This window comes from Manacus candei, unplaced genomic scaffold, assembly GCF_025592945.1.
Source record: "Manacus candei isolate 608988 ecotype Guabito, Panama unplaced genomic scaffold, ASM2559294v1 h1tg000086l, whole genome shotgun sequence".
In the NCBI taxonomy this organism is placed as follows: domain Eukaryota; kingdom Metazoa; phylum Chordata; class Aves; order Passeriformes; family Pipridae; genus Manacus; species Manacus candei.
The window spans coordinates 7,172,920-7,194,741 of NW_026138134.1; the positions used below are offsets into that span (position 1 = coordinate 7,172,920).

Sequence of the window (21,822 nt, forward strand, 5' to 3'; positions counted from 1 at the left end):
ATTACATGCTGGAAGGGGAATTTTAATAGCAACAGATATGCAAAGAGGAAGTATCTCAGGTGAATAAGGAGTGCAGGCTGGCGAGCATCAGATCATTTCAGGCTCCAAGAATGAGACTTTCTGTGGTGCAGACACAAACCTGGCCCTCCCCAGCAAAGTCAGAGGAGAAGAATCAGTTCCCTTTGGCCTTCTGGGCTGTGAGGACCCACAGTCCCTGCCTGTTGTGGGCAGAGGCTCCCACCAGGAATAAAGAGGATGAAGCAGCAATCCTCAAACGTGGCTGGAGCAGCCTGACTCCTGGCTGTGCAGGCTGCATCTGTGGCAATGAGTTTGAGACTCCTGTTCAAAGTATCCCACTCCTTTAGTTAAGGGGAGACATTTCACCTTGGTGACTATGATGGAGGACACTTCCCTGGATTTAGCTCGTTGTTTGAGGGTGCTGCATTTTACCAGAGGCGCAGCCACCACCAGCCAGCTGAGTGCAGAGGTGAAGATCCTGCTTTTCCAAAGTCTTGGGCACATTGCAGGAAAACAGAGGCATCTCACAGTGGGCACAGCTGCTCCCGGTGTGTTTTTGCCTGGGATTCTGGTTAAATAACACAGGATTTTGCTGCGGGTGCCATTTGAGGTCAATTATTTGGTGGCGCCGTAACTAATTGCGATTAAAGCAGAAAGCTTTTCCCGTTTTTTTGAAAAAGGAAACATTAAAAGCTTTAATTTACTGCAGTGAGCTGCGGCTCATGGCCTGAGCAGACTGGTCTGGACGTGCAGGAGATGTTTCCTGCTCCAGCAATGCCCTCCTGAGCTCGGGAACCCAGTGCTGACAGCCAGGCTGCATCTTCCAGCCACAGTGCTCCAGAGAGGAACAGAGAGGGTGGGCTTCGGGGGGTGTTGGGCACCTGCCCCTCTTGGGAGAATCTGGACCTGTGGAGAAGTCTGTGGAAGGGGGGGGAATAAAAATCAGGAGCCAGGAACAAGATAAATTACGTTCCAAATAGGACCTACTTAGCCCCAAAAACTGTGTGTGATGTGTAAATCCCAGCTTGGAGCAGCGACACCCGCGTCGCTGTGTTCAAACACTGAGATAAACACATCCATCTAAATTCATGATTTTGGGGTTTTTCATAGAGTTGCTAATTATTGAATGTAACTGGCTTATTCATAATTTCTCTTCTGCTGCCTGATAGCCCTAATCCCATATTTGTGCGGCCGTCATTCCCATGGCAACAGACTGGTGTCTGAGGCAGAAGATGATTAAATACCGAACAGCACATTAAAATAATGGGCAGGTTCTGACTTAGAGACTTTCGCATGGGGGCAAACTTCAAAAAAAGAGAACACTTTCACAAAAAGCAATTTACTTTGCCAGTAATGTTCTCTATTCCCACAGCTATTACTGAAGAGAGCTGTTTGAGGAGCAGCTCCCTTGCAGCCCATCTCCTGCTCCTCCCGCTTTGCAGAGAAATCCTCAGCTTATGTTTATGTCATCAGTCTGTTGCCATGGAAACTTTGTCACAAATGTATCGTGACCTCACAATGGGATGGCAAAGGAGGAGAATGTGGGCTGGAAGACGATGTTAGGAATGATCAGCAGCTGGGGAAAAACAGCCCCAAGCCTTGAGAGATGGAACAAAACAAAGTGGAGAGAAGGAGCTGGAGCTGGAGCTCGTTTAACTGGTCACTGGTGCAGGCACCTGTCCCACCACACTGCTGATAGTGGGGGCAGGCATCTGTCCCACCAGGCTGCTCCTGTGTCTCGATCCTGGGCTGCAGGAGCTCTGCTCCAGAGCTGTTTAAAGCTCTAACTTTGTTTTCCCCTTGATTCCCAGCAGCATCAGGTATCCATGGTGCGGTGGCACAGCAGAGGAGGAGCAGACAGTTCCCTTCAGCTCATGGTTCAAATAGCAGGCCTGGGAGCTGGGTGGCCACTTGACTTTTTTATAGTGTCAGGTATTTGTCTTTTTGGCTTCTGGGGTCTCTGCCCTGTGTCAGATGGGGATGAGGGAACAGCAGAGCCCTGGGGTTTACTGAAGTGCTGCTGCTCTGTGAAGGTGTGCTCACGGGGGTCTGGAGTGACAAGTGTCAAGGTGATGCCTTTTGATGCCTTTCCCAAATCAGACTTCCCTTAATGAAAGCTGCAGTGAAAATCTGAAAGAGGATTAAGTGAGGATTAATAAAGGAAAGGTAGGGAAGAGGTTTGATTATCTGTCACAGGGATCCTGGCTGGGTAATGTGTCATGGCAGTGAGATGGAACAGAAAATTCTGCACACCTGGGGTATTGATCAGTGGGTGTTGAAACTTATAGTTCTTTCTGCTCATTTGTGCTGACCCCAGACTGGTGCAATACACTTCCCAAAACGAGTGATTTGTCCTGGAAGGGCTGGTGCTCCTTCCTGTACCTTGGAGCAGGTGAGAGGCCATCTGGGAGCTGCATCAGGACTCCTTGTTGCCAGGACAAGCCTGGATCTCCCTTCAGAGAAGAAAATGATGGTGTCTGGGGTTCTGGTTTGGACAAGCTGCTTGTCTCAGGGCTTGGGAGGGGATATTTGGAAGCATCTTCAGGCAGCAGGAGTTGACAGTGTCTGCTGCTGGGCTGTCTCCCCTTGCTCTGGCCACCTCCACGAGGCAATACATCCCTGGATGTCAGGGGCACAGAAAGGGTCTTTGGCGTTTGACAGATGTTTTCTTGATCCTCTTCAGAGCTGTCAGTGAAGGCATGGTGTTGGGAATGTGGTCTTTGTCAAACAAGCAGGAAGGACAGACCCCCAGAGGGAGGTCCTCGGCCTCAGCCAGGGCTGCTGGTGTGTTGGGGCTGGGGGGGCCTGGGTGGGGAGTGCTGGGGGAGCAGCAGGATCTGACTGATCTGCAGGAGTGGGGCCTGGAGCAGGTGCTGGTGTGACACCATCTCTGTGCTCAGCCAGCTCCTGAACATCGAGCCAAGATGATAAAAGCAGAGAAGCTCACACAGAGGGTCGGTGCTGCTCCAGAGTTATCTCCATGTGCAGGTGCTCCAGGCAGCGGAGCCGCATCGAGAAGGGCCGTTCCCTGCGTGTTTCATGTATTTTTAATGCAATCCTGTAGAGTACTAATAAGATCTTTGTGCAGCTCGAGCTTCCATGAGGGCCACTGGTCGTGGTAAAACACCCAGGGATGTGTGTGTGGGCTGTGGGTGTCCCAAGTGCCAGCACACCTCTGGCACGTGCTGGGGGAAGGTTGCAGCATGTTGGCTCAAGACCTCACCCCTCCCCATGGCTCAAAGGGGAGGTAGGAAAGGGGGCAAGAGCCCCATTTGGAGCTGGTCAGCTGGACAAGGGCAGGGCAGACTTGTCTGCCTGGAAAAACCCTGTGGAGGGGATTTCTTGTGGTGTGCTGGGACAGTGCTCAGGGGAACAGCATCCCCTTGCTGTTTATCCCTTAGGTTTCCTGCAGGGAATAAAAGGAGAGGCTGACCTGATTCGCAGAGCATGTACTTCAGCACTCCCTTTCTCTCTCCAGCAATTTCCCTGTCCTCTTGCTTCTTAAGAGCTTAAGGATCATTTTCCTCTTGCAGTTGGTAATACGAGAGGAGATGAGTAAGTACAGATCTCTGCGACCCATAAACCGTAAAGTCCTGCCTGCAACTTAAACCTCTACAGCTTTATTTGCTTTGTCGTGGCTTCTCACATGTGTTGGGGTTTCACAAACACGAGTTTTTCCTCTGGAGATAGACTTAAAAAGGGGCTGTAAGGAACAGTATTGTTCTCAGAGCATCTTGTACTGTGCTTTACCTTGAGATGTGTGTGACTTCAGAAGGGAACAGCAGCAGGTCTGCCTGGGCTCTTCTGCTCCTCCTGTGTTGGTTTGCAGCCCGTGCTGCTGAGTTTGTTTTTGGCTTCAGCTGGCAGTGACTCCCAGGCAGCTCTGTGACTCCCAGACAGCTCTATGCCACAAACTGTGCCACAATAGTGCCATCACAGTGCCTGCAGAGGATGGGGATGTTGGTTCCCAGTGCTGGGAGGGTTTTCCTGCTGGTTGCAGGGGAGGGTGGCCGTGCAGAGAGGCCACAGCCAGTGCAGGCGAGGGGAAGGAGCAAGTTGGCAGGGAAGGATCTGTGAAAGTAGGGCATCCTGGTGCTGTTGTGTAACAGCAGCCTCTCTCTCCTCCCCAGCCAGCCCTCTGCCTCCTGGGGAATTTATGACTGAGTTCACTGTGATTCTATATTTGGCTGAAATATTGAAAAATGCATTTGCTGTCAATGGGTTCCTTTAATGTAAAAGGAAGGAGATTTATGGGAAGAGCAGTGCTGGCATCACAAGTGCCCTTTGTCTTTACTTGTGCAGTCAGTTCCCTCTTACCCTGTACCTGTTTGAGCCAGGTGTGCTGTTTGGGAAGGTGAAGATGTGAAGCTGTAAGGGTACCTCGATTTTCCACCTCCTGGAAGATGCCTGAGGACACAGGGTGGCAGTCACAGAAGACTTTGGGGGTTGTTCCTTTTAGTGCTCTGTGCATTTTTATTCTTGAACTTTTCCAGTTGAATTTGCAGAGGTAAAACCTGGGACACAACAAATCTTACATTTAACTTGATCCATTCCTGTTTGTGTCCAATGTGTTGGTGCTTTAAAAGGACACAGGAACTACCTCTCAAGGATGCAATCCAAAGTTAGTGAGGTTCACAGCTACCACCCCTGAATAGAAAATGTTGTCAGCAGTCGGGTTAGAGCTGCAGTGTGTGGGTGAGGTGTTGTGACAAACGGTCGCTGTACCCGAGGCACCAGGGGGATGGGATGGGATGGAAGGGTGTGGAATGGGATGGAAGGGTGTGGAATGGAGCAGGCTGAGCACAGCCACCAAAATAATGTCACAGCCGTGGGTGGAGCACCTCTTGGCAAACGATCCTCAGATTACCCTTCCTCCTTCCCCGAGCAGTTCAGTGGCCTTGCCAGTGTGCTGATGCCTCGGCTCCAGGAAAATCCAGGGAGCTCTGGAGCAAGGAAGGGCAAAATTAATTTGACTTCTGGAACCCAAAGAGCGGGAAGGCTGCAGTAGGGGCAGCCTGCCCCTGGAAAGGAACAGTAATGCAGTGGGAAACATCTCCATTTTTGTTCTTTTTGATGAATTCTCTGAATTGTGTGTCTAACTGTGCTCAGTTATTCCTACCCTGCACGGGTGGGTTCCTGGTTTCCAGGCAGGGATGTACATTGATTTCTTTCACAGGCCTTGAGACAAAAGTAATTCATAAAGGACGAGGACCTTTGCTCTGCTGTCAGTGTGGGGGGGTTGCATTTCAATGTCTGTATTGTTGGCAACCTTTACATTGATTCAGTCTGAAACCTGAATGAGAAATCAGTGTGTTCTTGTGTGGACATGTTTCAACTGAATTATTAAATGAAGTGACTGACTCTTCTCTCTGAATTAAACCAGAAGAAAAACTACAATTAACTATTTCATTGACTGGGGAGAAGCAGCAAAATTGATGTGAGACATTGACCTCATAGATTTTTCTTGCCTGTATTGTGGAAGTGGGGGTGAGCTTTTAGGGGGATGAGAGAGGAGAGTGCTGTGACAACTTTGTTCCCAGGAATACAAATGGTTTCAGTTCATTCTTGTACCTCTCTTGCTTTATTTCTCCTTCCCTTGGTGAGGACCTGCTTCAACCTTACTCTGCCAGGGCTTAGGAATCCCATCATGCTGCAATTTACCTTATCCCTGCTCTCCTAGTGGTCCTCAGTGGCTTGTGTGGCAGGGAAGAGACACAGAACTGCTTCTGGTTGGGATGTTTGTCTTATGAAACCTGTGTTCATTTTGCATTTCAACATAACTGGCTTTTCCAGGAAGATTCCAGCAAGTCTCAGGCACCAGAGAAAGGTCATTTGGTGGCAGTCCCTGGGACGCTGGCAGGTGTCCTGCACCCCACGTGGGGCCAGCACCCACCAGCCTCTCTGCTGCCAGGTGTGTTAGAGGTGACAGGGAGATTCTTCCTTGGCACAGCTGCCTGCCCCTGGTCAAGCTGGGAAAGGCCTTGTGTGAGGGTGGGAACTTGCAGGTGGGAAGCAGCGTGTGGGGAATGCTCGGTGAGGGTCCGTGGGGCAGCCGAGCAGGACCCAGCCCTGGCTCAGGGATGGAGCAGCACTGCCCTGGGACAGGGAGGGGGAGAGGTTTGTGGCAGAAGCCAGGCTTCCATTTGCTGTGTGTTCCAGCCTCGTATCTGTCCTTGAACAGATGGACAGTGGCTCTGGGGGTGCTGTGAGCCGGGCAGAGTGACCTCAGCTGACCCCTCATCCTCCCCAGGGCCGTAATCTCTGAGCCTTGGGCACAGGGTGTGGCTGGGATTAAGCAGAGATTATGTAGAAAATCCCTGGGATCTGGAGTGCCGCCAGCTGTTTGCTCCAGAGGACGATGCCGTGCTCGGAAGAGCAGGTGGTTTTCTGTGCAGCACAAAATAATGTGCTTTTTGAGATCTGGGAACACGCTACTCTGTACAGCTCTGCACACAGAACTGCAGGATTGCATTTCCTTCCTGGTGTGGGCTGCCACACTGCAGTGCTCTGAGCCCCTTGGAGAGGGGAAAACAGGCATTTTATGCAGAATACCCAAGTTAGTCTCCTAATGCAAAATTTTATTACCTACGTAAGAGTGCATTTCTCACACCATGTGGCATCAGTAATGGATTCTGTTGGCTCCAGTGTAATACTTTTTAAATGTCCCAGTTGTGCCTCTAAATATATAAATCATAGAGTCCTAGAATGGTTTGGGTTGGAAGGGACTTTAAAGCTCATCCCTTTCCACTCCCTGCCATGGGCAGGGACACCTTCCATTATCCCAGGCTGCTCCAAGCCCCATCCAGCCTGACCTTGGACACTTCCAGGGATGGGGCAGCCACAGCTTCTCTGGGCAACCTGTGCCAGGGCCTCCCCACCCTCACAGTTATAACAGGATATATACAGGAGTAACAGTTATTACCTCTGCTGTAACTCCACGCCTAAAGTTTCATTAGGAATCCCTTGGGACCTCATGGGGTAGGTGGTGTTTAGGTATGAGGCAGGGGTGGGAGGGACCTTGGTGTTTGTCTGATTTATGGAGTGAACAGAGGAAGGTTTTTCCCTTTGGTTCAGTTTTCCCCCTCTTGAGGCAGCCCAGCCCAGCCCAGCCCAGCTGGGTGCTGGGGAGCTGCTGCAGGCCCTGGGCTCTGATGAACAGCACTGCCAGCACCGAGGGGGGCCCGAGGGAGAGATGCCTTCGGCTCTGCAGCCTCAAACTGGTGACAGTCTCGTGTGGCACTGGGGGTCTGTTAAGTGTGTTCACATATCTCTGTCTTACATGTGGCAGCTCCTTGAACCTTATCAATTTTTAATGGTACTCCACTGTAATAAGAATATATGATCACTCGCTGGGCAGGAGAGGCTCAAATCCCTGCAAATGCAGGTTTTCTGTGAGGTTTCTGAGAGCAATATAGCAGGAGGCATTTAAGGCGTGCTGGTAGAAGAAGGTGAGCTATCCATCAACCACACAATCTTGGATTTGAGTCTTCTATTTAGATTAAACACGTTAAGAAAGATGGATGGTAAACGTATTTCAGCAGCATTGTCCCCAAACCAGAGCAGAATATAAAGAGTCTGGGAGAAGGATTCAATTACACTGGCAAATAGCTCGAGCAGGAGCTGGGTAGGAAGGGAGCTCATAGGGCAGTGGGATGTGGATTTATGGAGTTCTGCAATAAAAACACAGTTTTCATTAAACCCTCCCATTCCCATCACATTTGTACTCCATGGAGACACACCTGTAAGCAGGTCTAGGTGGTGACTTGGTGCTACTGTACAGGTGTTGATATGTGTTTGATAGTTTATGTACACGAGTGGCATCCCAAATTCATGCTCCCACCAGCTTGGGAATTTGGTTTGACTGTGTTCTTGTTGGGAACTGCTTCTGTGCTGGTGCCTTTGGGTGACTGGTGACTGAGAGGTGATGTTGGTGTTCCCTGCCTTAAGTACACAGAATCTGGAGAGGGAGAGACCTGACCAAACCCTTTGATAATTTCAGTATTGGCTCACAGGGTGTATTCCTGAGGTGGTTTAGTGCTGCCAGGATGAGGAGGGTGGGTTTGCTGACTGTGCCCAGAAAGCATCAAAAGAAATAAATGGATTATTATCAGTGTGTAAGGGATGTGCTTGAAAAGACCAAGGCAGGAGAGGTGGCTGTGTTGCAGGGCTTTCTTGTGTGATTATTCAGTGCCCAAGACAAATCTTAACAGCAAATGGTATATTCTGCCTCAATACGAGGTTCAGGGGAGTGGGAGTGGGGCTTGCCAGCACTGCCATTGTGAGCCTGTTTTCCTGCAGTGTTCCTTGAGGTGTGCAATTACCTGGTGCTGATGGCGAGGGGTTTTCTTATCTTGACGTAACTGCAGGAGCTGAAACTTTGTTCTTTTCCTCTCAGTCTGGCACCTGGCAATTAAGGAACCGTATGATGCTTGTGCTTTGATCTTTACCTGCTTCTGCAGTCCCTGGTGTTGCTGTGATTCGGAGGAGGGGAAGGATTGGCCATTGCTGAGCCCCACAGCTCGTGTGGCACTTCACTGTCAGGGCAGTGTCACTGGGTTTGTGTGCTCTTTGTATTCCTCGTGTGCCAAACCTGCAAAATAAACCCCCAAAGCCTGCTGGGGTGAACTCCCGTCCTCAAAACACTCAGTTCTCTGCTGATGCCCCTCTTGGGGGGTGTTACAGTGCAGGGAAGGGCTAACATGGTGTTGTTGTCAGTTGTGGTTCTTTTAATTGAAGATAACTGATTTTTCTTTCCAGATTCTTGTTACTATTCTGTGTTCAGTTGTTTAGTCCACATTTTGACAGATATGGAGAGCCAGGTAACAGCCCAAGATTGAATGCTGGGTGAGGTCAGGACTAAGTTAGGATGCAGGGAATGGGTAAAGTAGCTGCTGTGGCTGTGATTCATCCCATGAGTTCCCTGTCCAGGGTTTTGTGCTCGAGACCTCCCTGCAGAGCAAACACCTCCTATCAGCTCGCAGGCTGTAGGACAAGAGGTCCCAGTAGGTTGCTGACACTTGCAAGCACATTCTGCTTTCTCTGGGGCTTTTTCACTTGGCTGTTTAACAAAAAACAACACAGAAACTGAAAAACCCCAACCCACACACACATTCGCCTGGGATTTCTCTCCTTCTGGAATTTGTTTGGATGCACTGCCTCTGAAGGATACCTCAACTCTGTGTCTTGCTCTCTTTCTGTGTTTTAGGCAGGGGTTGTGCCGAGGTTTTTCCAAGAGATTTGTGTTTAATTTCCTTATAGCTCTGAGTGACCTACGAGCTGAGTGCCTTGTGGAGCTGCCTCTGTGTGTGCTCCCAGACACCCTCCCTTGATTCTTTGGGTCGTGGGGATTTCCCAAGATGGCAATGTCAGGATAATCTCTCTTAAACACAATTTTAAATTAATCTGTGTGGATTTCCAGTATCATTTTTCCAACCTGTTTTTGGTCACTGGTTGCTGTGCAAGTCATGTAGTCACCGAAGTGAGAGGGACCTCCCAGTGGAACCCCACAGCTTGGGATGGAGTTGGAGCCTCAGGAGAAGGTGACTTGGATGATTTTGTAGCCATAGGAGCCAGCAAAATCCCTCCTGCGTTTTTTGTTGTGTCTGTGGCTTGTCAACCATTCAGAGCTTTCTTCTTCTTCCTCCGGGGTTGGTGTCCAGCCAACATTTAGGATATTTTTTCACTTCATTGCCCAAATCTTGTCATTTCACACCATTCCCTGTGTGATTTGGGTATGTGTGAGCATGTGCCACACTTGTGCTGTCAGGCCACGGTCACCACGCTGTGAAGCAGGTCCCAAGCCTTCCCTCCAGTTCCTGGAGGTGGTAGAGAAAGTTGTGTAGGTCAGCTTGGAATCATCATGCTTGCAAGGAAAAAAATTAAAACTGACTTCAAAGGACAACTCTGACACGGTCAATTAATAATTAAAACAGTTTTTTAATGAGCTATGCAATTACCTGTGTGTCCCTGGAGATGATAGTTTATGGTATTATTGCTCAGTGCCCTTTCTTTAGTCATGGCAGATGACATCTGTAATTTAAAGCAGGCGAGACATTAAAGTGACAGAACTTTCATTAACCTTGTCTAAAGTTTGTTAATGACAAATGTCTCGTAAAAAAAGCTATTGTCAAAACAGCAGCTTAGTGCCGGGAGGAGCCTCAGATCCCACGGCCTGGGGGGTTCTCGCTGGCCAGTGAGTGTGTGTGAACTCCTGCTGATGTCCCAAGGGTGTTGTGTGCCTGTGGTGTACAGAGACTGAGGGGGTACTTACTTCCCTTCCCATCTTGGAGTCCTTGAATCACGAGCAACTTTCTGGGAAGGGGATCGGGCATAGGGAAGGTGGGGAGAGGTGCCTTACCAAGGAGTTTGCTTTTGAAAAGGATAAGTCAGATCCATTTCCATCTGGAAATGGAATTTTTGCAGCGGCGTGTCAGTGAAGACACTGCAGGAAAAAAAACACATTTTGTTTGGCATTCTCGTGGTCTCTTACACGGAACAGGTAGGAAGTGCCTTGTTAAGTTATTGATTACCTCCAGATGAACTTCCAGGAGTTTATAGCAGCACACTGTGCCCTCAGACTTTGTTAAACTGGATTAATTTTTGCTTGTGATCCTGTGAGACTCCCAGACCTATTAATATTGACTGCAGCGTTTCGGAAGCGTCCTTCTGGCAGAGCAGCTCGGCCGGGAGCGCCGCAGATCGCGAGGCCTGGGCTGCCTCTGCCCGCCAGAAATGTGGTTTCCCTTCTCAAATTAACAATAAGGAATGTAAATGCCTGTGCGAGGGTAACACGGCATTTCATGCCTTTGTTTGTTGTGGCAAATTGGATTTAAAACACTCGCTCCTGTGAGAGGGTTTTATGTGCCCTGAAGAAAGGATTTGCTATAGTGGCTGGGGCCCTCCACTGCTCCAATCACCGTGGGTGTGCATACACACACACACACATATATATCATCTTTGTGTATGTGGGGAAGGCATGTGCAAGGTTTGCTTGTGTTCCAGTGTCTCAACTTTGTCAGAATTTGGGATGCAGGTTGCTCGAGCAGGAGTCATCCCTAATCCCGGTGTCTCCTGCTGATTTCAGTGTAGAGTTCCAGTTGGTCCTTCATTAGCACCAGATTTAAATCTAATATAATTTGGGAAGGAAACAAAACACGGTGATGTTAATAGCATAGTTATAGCTGAGGCAGGCTCTTCATTCCAAGTTCTCTTCAATTTTACAGTGAATAATTGTCCAATAGAAAAAGTTCCTTGGATGAAGGGTGCTCCCTTAGGAGGATGTCACTCTGTGACTTCTTACCAATGTCAGTGTTCTAATGCATCCAAGGCAATCCTGTGGTTTCCATTAGAAATTCCACTTGCTCCTGTAAGCCACCACTTCTTAATAAAGACAGGACAAAACACAGCAGACCCTGTGGATTACTGTCACTGAGATGCAGAGAGAAAGGGCAGTGGGGATGCTGCAGGCAGCATCATTATTAGTGGATTTTGAAGGCAACTTAGACTATTTACAGCCTTGTTCATGTGTCTGGTGATCCCAGAAATGCTGCTGGAGCCTCTCTACACCTCCAAGATGAAACACCAGGTCCTGCATGGCCGCTCTGTGCAGGTAGTGAACCTTGGAGGGATTAGTCAACTCAAGCAGTAACAGAGGTGCTGAAAAGAGATGGGGAATAGCTATTATGTCTGTTTATCTAAGTAAGACATAATGTGAATTCCCCAGATGAATGTATCGTGTTGCCAAATTTTTGTCTACAAATTGCTAAAACCGGTTATGCAGGCACGTTTGCAAATGCACACGGCTCTGGGGAACGCACTTTTGTGTGAAATAGCCCATTAATTTGAACAAAATGTTTTAAATGGTTTTAGATGATTCTTTCTGAAAGCTCTGTTGCTCCCACCTAGCGAGGAGCAGCTGAGCAGATGTGCCTGTGCTGCTCCTCACTGACGGGGTGGGCTCGAGAGGGGCCTCAGCTTTTGGGTCTCTGAGTCGCCTTGCTCTGGGCTGGGGTCGAGTGTGCCCGATCTGCTTCTGGCAGACAGTCAGCAGTGACCTTTAAACCAGCCGTGGCTGCCTCGAGCTGTCTGTTTTGGTGTTTAACTTCTCTGTAGCTGCATAAACATTCCATGCTGGGGTTTTACCTGTTGCAGCCTGCCGGGCCCGTGGCGTATGTGCAGAAGGATGTGTTTTCTCTCCTTCACAGCTGCCTCTCAGGTGTTTGAAGAGTGTTCTTTTCTCTGCTCAGCTTGGTTCTCTCAGTCTTTCAGCACTGGTTGTGTCTCAGAGAGCCCACACCTGCAGTGACCAGCCCGGGCACTGCTCCAGCTGGAGAACAGTGCCTGGTTGTGCCTGCTCTTGCCAGGTTGGTTCCCAGCCCACGGTGCCCCTTCACTACACAGGCCCACCGGTACTGGGACCCAGGAGAGATGGGTGACCATGTCTTTCACTCCTTCAGCTGATCCCCCAACCTGTGGTGAAGTCTGAATGGCTGTTTCAGCACCCCTTGGTTAACAAGGATAGCTTTGTGTGAGGGGTGAGGAGGTGGCTGGTTTGGCTTGGCAGGATGGTGGGATGCTCACCGGGTGCCTCCTTTTATTTCTGGCTGGTTCCAGCATGGTTTCATTGGCAGATGGTTCAGCTTTGCCAGTCTAGAGGAGGGCTAAAATAGGAACAAGTTTTTTTTTAAAGACAGCGAAATAACTGGTGCATGGCAAACTTGTGATTATTGTGGTGTTTCTTGGTGCTTTACAACACAAAAATATCAAATGCTGTATGGTTCAGGACTGAGGGTGCTGGGTGAAGCAAGGTTAAGCAGCATCTCACACCTTCCACTTCACATCTCATTATTCATTGCTAATAGAAGCCTGGACCATCTGTCTCTGCAGAGAACATTTGGATGTGACAGGCATAGGAGATGTTACAAAACTTTCTCTGGGAGCTGTTTGTTCTGCCGTGTTCTGCTCTCAGTGTCCCTCTGCCTCCCACAGTGGACGAGGAAACCTCCTGCTCGGCGGGGCTGCCGAGGTGTCACTGTGTGTTCCTGGGGCTATCAGGAGCTGTGGGCATTGCTTCCTTCCCTCTTAAACTCCGTTGACTTGCAGGCAGCCCCCCAGAAAGGCTCTGAATTTTGGCCCTGTATTAGCAGCGGTGCAGGGTGTCTGTCTGAGGACGCAGGGCAGGAAGCAGAGTATCCAGTCAGGACTGTAGTAGTGTTGTGATCATTAACTTTCATTGAGGATTTGCTGCAGGTCCTGCCCCTGTTCCATCCCTCCCTTTCAGTCCATTGGGACAGTGCCATCTGGATGCCTGGATGGGCTGAACTGAGGGATGGAGGCACGGGGTGTTTCCCTCCATGCTGTAGCACACACAAAACCCCTGAGAATGCCACCTTTTTTTCTTCCCTCCAGTTCTGCTGTAGGAATACTTAGAATATCAAATACCCACCTTCCCTGGGGGGAAAGAACTGCTGTGGGATTTTTTAATTCTTTAATGTTTTCTCTCAGCAGCACTGAGGAAAAATATCCGCTTGGTTCCATCAGTTAAATTGATGCTTGTGAAAGATTTAACAAATATCTTCTTTCCGTCTGTTTGTCAGGCTTGTGAATTTAAGCAGTAACCAGAAAACCAAACAGAAAGGGTCACGTTGAGCAAAAAGTCCCTTCTGTTCAGGTTTTCAGTGGTCTTGGTGGCTGAGGTGTATTCAGGGTGTGTTTCCTCTCCCAGGAAGGAAATCGGGGGACCCAAGCTGGCCTTTTTGGGAGCTGTGTTCGTAACAGCAGCGTCCAGTTCTGGGCTCTGTGTTGGGAGCAAACCCACGGAGCCCCAGAGCTGCTGGCAGCCCAGGGACACAGGAGTGGGGCTGGTTTTGTGCCCTGGTGGGTTCCAGTGTCCTGGAGCCCAAACAGCCGCGAGCAGAGCGAGGCCAAAGCTGTGCCCGGAGCTGTGCCATGACAGCCACGTGTGGCTGTGACAGAGGACAGGGATCCATTGAAATGCTGAATAATTGAAGGCAAGAGTGCAGCGGGGAGACACTAAGGCTGGCTACTTAAGGAAGAGATGATGGATTCCTGCAGAATCCCTTTTTCTCACTTTTTGAAGGCATTTTAGGGAGAGATTCTTCCTAAGGGGATTGAGGTCATTGCTCTTTCCTGTTTAAGACCTGGTGAATTGCCTCTCGGACACTTTATCTCGTGAATGACACGGTGTTCAGTCAGGGGGTTCTGCTGACAGCGAGAACCACGAGCACAGCTCAGGCTGTGAACATCAGCAGAATCGGAGATGGAAGCACCTCTGTGGTGTTGGTGATTTAGTCATGGAATGTAAAGAATTTTCAACAGTAAATGCACCGGCTTTTGAAGTCTCTTTATCCTCTGCAGAGTTTTAACTTAGATGGCAATGGGATATCAGTATTCATTTTATAGAATTTTTTCCAGAAGATATTTTTCTTAGTTTTGCCAGCCTGACGTCGTTCGCATTCGGTTCTCCCGTTATCAATAACTGTGGGAGCAATCCGAGCAGAGTTTGCAGAAATTGCTTTGTCTGTGCTTTGCTCCTCCAGTATTTATTGGCTGACACTCTAATGTGATTATTTCTCTGTGTCCCTGTAAAAGACACAGCTACCCCAAGATGCCAAATCTGCACTTTTCTTCTCCGGATGAATTTCTAGGAGAGCAACTGTTTATTACAGGGACCTGATTTGAAAATTATTGCTTTGGAAGATGAAGATTATGCACCACTGAATTTATTTTATACTTATGAAAGATAGGTCTCAGCTATGTGATGGAACAGTAGGAATGTTGAAATTCTGGAATGATTTCATGTGGTTGCACTCACAGAGGATGGTGGGAGAGAGAAGTTTTTATAGGACAAGAAAAAAGTTGCTCAACTTGCCATCTGCAATGAATCTCGATTGGCAATACATGCCTTGGAGCAGAATATTTGGCCACTGAGCTGGAAAATTGTTATCAGTTGTGGCAAGGCTATTTTTGTTCAGTAACATCTGTGGAACACCGTTTCCTCAAACTTTCACTATCTTTTGACAAGTCAGCCAGATGTGACTCACTTGAGCATATTGGGTGGAGAGGAAAAAACAAAGTGTTGTGTTTACCATAAATGCAAACATGACCTTTTCGGGATGAAGGCAGCCTTTATTCCTGGCCCATGGAAGAGGCAATAAGAAAAGATGGATTTTCATCATCAGTATTAAACCTCTTTACAGCACAGTATTTTGGTCTGATGCTCTTGCAGAAATCATGTTGAACAGAGTTCTGCAGAAATCCAATTTTCTCTCCTCGTTTCGGAGCGGAAAGGGAAGGGGACTGACGGCTGTGACCCAGGAAAGGGACGGCTGTGACCCAGTTCTCACCCTGCACATCACCTTCTGTCCTAGGCTCGGGTTTGGTGCTGCCTTGGGGAGCTGGAGATGGGGCTGATCTTTTCCATAGCATCTTGCCCTGGGAGTAGAGTGTTTCTGCCCAACTTGGAATTGCCAAGAACTCCTTTGGTTAAATTAGATGTAGAGTTTTCTCTCTGTGTCATTCATGCCAAGGAGGCTCCCCTCTCTTTGCAAGATCCCGAGTGAGGAAGCTGTTGAGCATTTTTGGCTTCTTCTGGGTGATGAAAGCATCTCATCTTGGTTGTTCGGGTGTCTCGAGTGTGGAGGTTCTCTCGGTTTCGGAGCTGTTTTATCATCTCTTGCCGGAGCTGGGGCTCGGGTTGGGAGCTGCAGCTCTTCAGCTCCGCGCCCTGCTCGGCACAGACGCCCGTGGTGCGTGGGAGGGCCCTGCTGTCACCACCCGAGCTCCGTGTGGGAGCAGGGCAGCTCCAGCACTGTGGTTTCCCGCCCGAGGTGCTGCCGCGTGGGAGCGGGAGCTTGACTGGAGGGCTCACAAACAGGGCTGGCTTCAGATCCGCTGCTGACTGCTGTCATCACTAGCAGATTTGTTTAAGTAACTTCCAAAATTTGCCAGGATAAGTTAACTCACAGCAAATGTATTCATCGCTTCCTCCCGCCCTGGTGCGAGAGCACGAGGGGGAGAGCGGACCCGGCGCGTGGGGCGGCACTTTGGGAAGGTTTGGGGCAGTTTTTGTAGCCCTGGTATCGTGTTTGCTCCATTGCAGGTTGCAGTGGAATTGCTGTAGGAGACTCTGCAAACCCAACAGTGTATTTTGCTGCACGAGGAACTCGGGGAATTAAGGGCATCTCATCCTCTAACACGGCTTAGTGAAAGCAAATAAGCCCCAAGGAAATATTACCTGCCAGGCTCCGGCTGGGGCATTAGAACAGGAGTCAGACCTTGACATTTGATGTCTCTGAAACAGGTTTTGGCTTAAATTCAGTTGTTTACTACTGCAGTCGGGAGCAGATTTGTTAGACAGGGCTAATTACATGTGCTTGTTCCAAAATCATTTGGAAACTGTAACATTTGTTGCTTTTCAAGCGCTTTAAAATATGCAAATATTTCATGCAATGAAGAGAGATGATTTTTGCAAGAAGCCACAAATGGCATTAAAGCCAAACGTGATTTTAGAGGTGGCCCAAAGCAAATCCACTGGGTCCCCTGAAAGGATGGGGAGGAGGAGGACGGGCAGGGTTCCCTGCTTGGTGCCAGTGCCTGATTGCAGGTGAGAACTGAGCAGGTGGAGCATTTGTTTGCTCTCCTTGGCTGGAATTTGTTGAACAAGTAGTGGGAAGATGACCGGGAAACATTTCCAGTTGCAGATGGAGTGGCACGCGGGGGTTTCTCGTGGGTGTGTTTCTCGTGATGTTGCTGTGCATCAGCTCTGAGGGGCTGGTGCCTCACGGAGCCAAGGCTGGCACTGCCTCCAGCAGCATTTCCCAGGCTCTGACCCCTCAGATTGGGGAATTCCTGGAATCACAATGTTTTAAATGTTTGGGGGTTTCTGCTTAGGAAGCATTTGGCTCGTGCTGTTCGAATGTTGTGTGTGCTGAGGGGACCCATCATTTCCTTCCCCAGAGAGCACGAGCACAGCCTGACCCTCCCTGCTCTTGGCCTGTACAATTTTACACAAATCTGGTGGATTTGGGGCTTTTCAGTGTTTTGCAGAAGGTCTAACCTCTCCAAACCACACAGCTAGGCAAGACTGATGTATTGTGGGTGCAAGGATCTGGAAGCGTTTCCTTCAGTACAACCTCCCAAAGAGCTGTTGGAGCATCCAGAGTTGCTGATGCCTCCTGTATTTCAAGTCTGGATAATTTTATAAAAGCCCTCTTATTTTGTTTGTTTCTTTGCTGGAAACCATGTCTATCTGCCAACCCTTCGGAAATGTCATGATGTAATTATTTTAACAGGCAGTCTGTGCTCCTTTATTTGGGGGATATTAACCTTTCTAAACAAAAGAAATGTTAATATACATTGCAGACACAGCTAATGGGATTTCATTTTTCTTATTAGAACAGACTGGAGTTCTCTTTTTAAATTATTGTTAAAGAATTCAGCAAGTCAAGTAATTGCCTTCAGCTAATCCACGATGGCAAATTTGAATGTGAATATCCAGATCATTCTGTATGGATAGGAAAAAGTAATGTGATTTTCTTGTTTTTTATTTGCTTTGGCTAAACAGTGTTGAAGGATGATATAAATTCATTGAATTCGAAACAAAGAACATGCTAATTATTAATGCACCGAGTTCTGATGCACTGTGAATGCACTGTTTAATTTGCAAGGCCTGTGGTGGCCTGCTTATATTTCATTGCATGTTGATTCAAAGTTTGTGTTTGTTTGGGGTTTGGTGTCTTTCCTCGGTAGCCTTGAAATTTCAGCTGGATTTGTGGGCTGTTCTCCCTGGTGTGGAGCCCCTTGTTGGATCTGGGCATGGCTGTGTGGGTCTGGGCACAAATGGATAATATTTTACAGAACTCAGCACAGGGTTGATTCAAAGTTTCTTGATGTGCAGTCTACCTTTAAGGCTGCCTCCTGTACACCAAACAGCCCCTGGGTTCACCACAACCTTTCTGGGGCAGACACTGTTGCTCTTACCAGCTGATGCTCAGTTTAAAGTCATCCCTTCCCATGCCTGGCAGTCGGAATGCATTGGGATAAATATCCCAGACTCTGCAGGGTTTATCTTCCAGTCTTGGTTTTAAAGGAATATTTCCAGGTGCTCTAATCACCTGGCTTTGTCTGCAGCCAACTGGTGTGTTTTGCAGCTTTCTGTAGCTGCCTCAGCACCTCTGCTGGGGCTCGGAAGGAGCAGTGCTGGCAGTTAACAGATACATAAGGGAATTCACAGTGACCCCTCGGTGCATGAAGGAGGATAAGTGGAAAGCCGAGTCGATTGCGTGTCTGGAAGAGTATTTGTGCCTGATTTATGTTCTAATTTTAGTGTTGGGCTTTCTTCGCGATAGTAAAATGTCACATTAGCATGGAACTTTTCATCTGATACGCTGAGAACAAACACCGGCGCTGAGACCATCGTTTGGGCTTCCCTGAGCAGTGGGATCCCATGGCTTTGCCACAGCAGAGTCTTGGTTAAGTGTTTCAATGTGCATTTTTGTAGGAATCCTTGTGTAGTAGTTGCTTTCCCTTTTCCTCAGAAGTTCTCATGAGTGTCTGCTCAGGGAGATCTGCCTGGGAGAGTTAATCCCGGTCCTACAATGGCAGGATGCTCCTTAGAGGCTGGAATAAAATAGCCTCCAAAGCCTGATGACTCCCAAACACGTGGCAGTGTTGAAGTGCACAGGTGGGGGAGTTCCTTCTTTTGACACTTGGTGTTTGCATCAGATTTTTGCAATAAATCAAAGCACACAGTGAAAGTCAGCATCGTGGACCCCTCGGTGCTGTGATGTGAGAGCCCGGGCTCACCACAGTGTCAGCTCTGGTGACTCCCCCAAGAGCTGCTGGTGGGAAGCTCCCAAGATCCCATCCTCTGCAGCGTTGGAGGCTGCTCCTCAACCAGTGATATGCGGGAATTGATAATTCATCTCATGTCTGTAGGAGGAAAACGAGTCTTAAATTTGATTAGTAAATGGCAGGTTTCAGCCTGGTAATTTGCAGCCTTTATTAACAAACTTGTAGAACTTATTGATAATGCTGGAGGCCTCTTTATTTGGGCATCTTTATTGCAGCTGGTGTCATTTTTCCCAGGAAAAGAAGTGCTTTTATTCTTGAGTCAAGCTCATTAAGGCTCCAGGCCTGTTTCACTTGTACATGGTGCCTCTCTCCAGTTATATGCCACGGATGAGTCACGAGCCTGTTTTGATTCCTGGTGGTTCTCCGCCTGCTTTGCCAAATCCCCCAAGATTTCTTTTTGAGATGATCCTCCGTGGTTAACCACGACTTAGAGCCTGTCCACAGATTTTATGTGGGATTTTTGGGTTCCTCTCAGATGGTGGTATGAGACACGCTGTGGAGAAAATAGTAGCCATATGTAGTCTTCTCTTGTCGAAAGTTGGGAGAAGCTGTGGAGCAAAACTTTCCCGAGTCTTGTTGGAGTTTCCTTGGCTCCTCAGTGCTGATGTGCTGGAAGCGCTGCAGTGAGCCAGTGACAGACATGTGAATTTCCTGAAAGTCCCAGAACGGCTCAGGGAGCAGTTTGTTTTCTTATTGGTGTTTATTTTAGTGCCTTTTTTGCACCGTGCTGGGAGGTCACAAACCAAACCACCCTCAGAGGGTGAATTGATTTGGTTAAGCAGGCTTGTGTCGTAGGTGTCAGGAGGATTTCACTGGGGAAGAGCCTTGCTGGTGCTGCTTGGGAAGCACAGGGAGGCTGTGGACATCCTGGCAGAGCCTTGCTCCGAGCGGGTTTACTGTGCAGATTGGCAGTGTAACGTCTCGCTCGCTTGGGATGAGGCTCTTAAAAGTTGTGCTGCTTTTGTAGATAAACACGAAGACATCTGCTTTCAACTTCACATTCTTTAACCTTGTTTTATTCCTTGCCGAGTGCTGATACTTTCAAGGCAGATGAAAATCAGACTAAATTTAGCTGGGAGCGGAGCCCCCGTCTCTCCTTCCCCCCCACCCTTCCTATTGCAGGCGTAGCATCCGTATCCTTTTGATTAGTTTTGCCCTTGGTTTCTGCTTTAGATGTGAAGTTTTGCAAAGTGATGATGACGAGAAGCCTGTTTTTTTAATGAAGTGAGCCCTTGGCATGGAGTGTGTTTCCAGAAGTGAATCTGGCGACTCTGTTTCCCCTCCTCGGGCTGTGTCCTGCTCTCTGCCTGTCTTGTCACTTCTGCCTTGTTTGTGCTGTAGAGAGGTGGTTTTTCTGTACATCTCAGTGCAGGATGGAGCCACTGACCTGGGGAACTTCTGTAGCTGGTGCTCGTGAGCACGGTGTTGACAGACTGTGTGCGTGCTGGTCCTCGCTGCTCCTCTGAGAACCCTTCTCAGACATTCCCCAACTCATTTTAGTCCCATAGTCTCATTCAGTCCCTGTTTGAGCAGAGATTAATTATTTTGCTGGGTTGTGATGGCTGTTCGAAGCTGAGCCCTCAGGGGAAGGAATTTTTTAAGGCAGTTGAGCCTAAAGATTTAATTTGAACTCTTGTCTCTGCATTTGGACAAGCAGATTAATTGACCCTTGATAGGTGTGGGCTCTGCTCCAAATGAAGAGATCGCAGCTGCTTCCACTCGTCCCTGGGAATGGGCAGTTAAACAGGTGGGATATTGTGAGGTGGGACATCCAAACCACCCTTGTCCTGCTGAGAAGGGAAACAGAGTGTCTGGAGATGTGTGACTGGTCACCTCTTTCATGTGACAAGAGTGTTCACAGCTGGCTGCTCCATTCCAAAGAGACCCTGATGACCTGTTCCCTGTCTGACCAGGCTGCTCTGTCTGGCAAACCACTGGCACCACCCCTCAGCTCCTCCTGTCTCTGCTGCCTGGGTGTTCGTTGTTCTCCAGCCCTTCATCCGGCACCAGTTGGTGTGCATGTCTAATGAGGAGAAATTGGTGACATCTCAGGATTAACTCACCCCATCACTTGTGGAATTAAGCCCTCTTGAGTGTTGAAATGCTTCTTTGATGGCAAGCGAGCATTTCTATTATCAGGCTTAAATATGCAGCTGAAGAACAGGACTGGGTGTCCCGTTATCTCCTCCTGTAGCCACTTGAACTTGCCCACATCTGTCTTGGAACCAAATGCACCTGTGTAAATACCGTGAGTGTTACACAGAGCTGAGCCAGGCCCGGCAGGGCTGAGCTGCCCACGGCAGGCACACGGCCCTTCTGGCATTTGCCAGATGCCAGCAGGTTCCTTGGGTGGGCAAAAATGCTCCCAGCAGTTTTCTTCTTAAATAACAGCAATTTGCATGTTCTGTTCCATGTTTTACTTACTAGAAACAGCTACCTGTGCCCTTTGCTTTTGAAACCAAAGGGATGTGTGTGCTGTTTTCCAGTTGGGATTGAAACTCGAGTTTCCCCTACCCAAATCTCATTTCCTCAGTGCTGTTTAGATGAAAGTTACGAGTTCTGTAAATTTTCTTATACAGTTGATGTGTTTTTTAGCTACACACTGATAACGTTTGTGAGCCAAACATAGCAGTGGCTCTGCAGTGTGATAAATTGGCCCTGGTTTTTAGGTCCTCTACTACCTTTGTTCTGAGCAATCAAATTAAAGTAATCTCCTATTACAGCACAGAACTTGTGCATGCAGCTATTTTTTATGGTAGCTGCAGTTCTTAAGGTAAGTTAAAGTTATTTCAGTTGTTACTTATCTTTGGGATGACGGTCGTGACAAATGGCCGGTGTAATTTCTTTCCTTAGTAGATGGATAGAAGGGAAGATATTACACGAGCTTCTCACTGAATTCATAAATTTTTAGATTGGGAACACTGAGTTGGA

The 21,822-nt window shown here is 48.5% G+C and overlaps 1 protein-coding gene and 1 long non-coding RNA gene across 3 annotated transcripts in view; one reads left to right on the forward strand and one right to left on the reverse strand.

The window, feature by feature from the left end:
• The window catches only part of CADM1 (cell adhesion molecule 1), a 137,912-nt gene that overhangs the window by 35,869 nt on the left and 80,221 nt on the right, over positions 1-21,822 (forward strand). The window contains exon 1 of one of the 2 annotated variants that reach the window (XM_051812350.1): positions 3,555-3,573. The exons of the other annotated variant lie outside the window; for it this stretch is intronic. Coding sequence (XP_051668310.1) covers positions 3,570-3,573 — 4 coding nt within the window. The 5' untranslated portion in view covers positions 3,555-3,569. Of the gene's footprint in view, positions 1-3,554; positions 3,574-21,822 lie in introns of those variants that run through there. 2 annotated transcript variants of the gene reach the window in all.
• LOC127482247 (uncharacterized) lies at positions 3,622-5,524 on the reverse strand. Its single transcript, XR_007908467.1, has 3 exons — positions 4,619-5,524; positions 4,399-4,532; positions 3,622-3,960 (listed from the first exon to the last, which is right to left on the reverse strand). It is a non-coding gene; the product is annotated as an uncharacterized LOC127482247 (long non-coding RNA).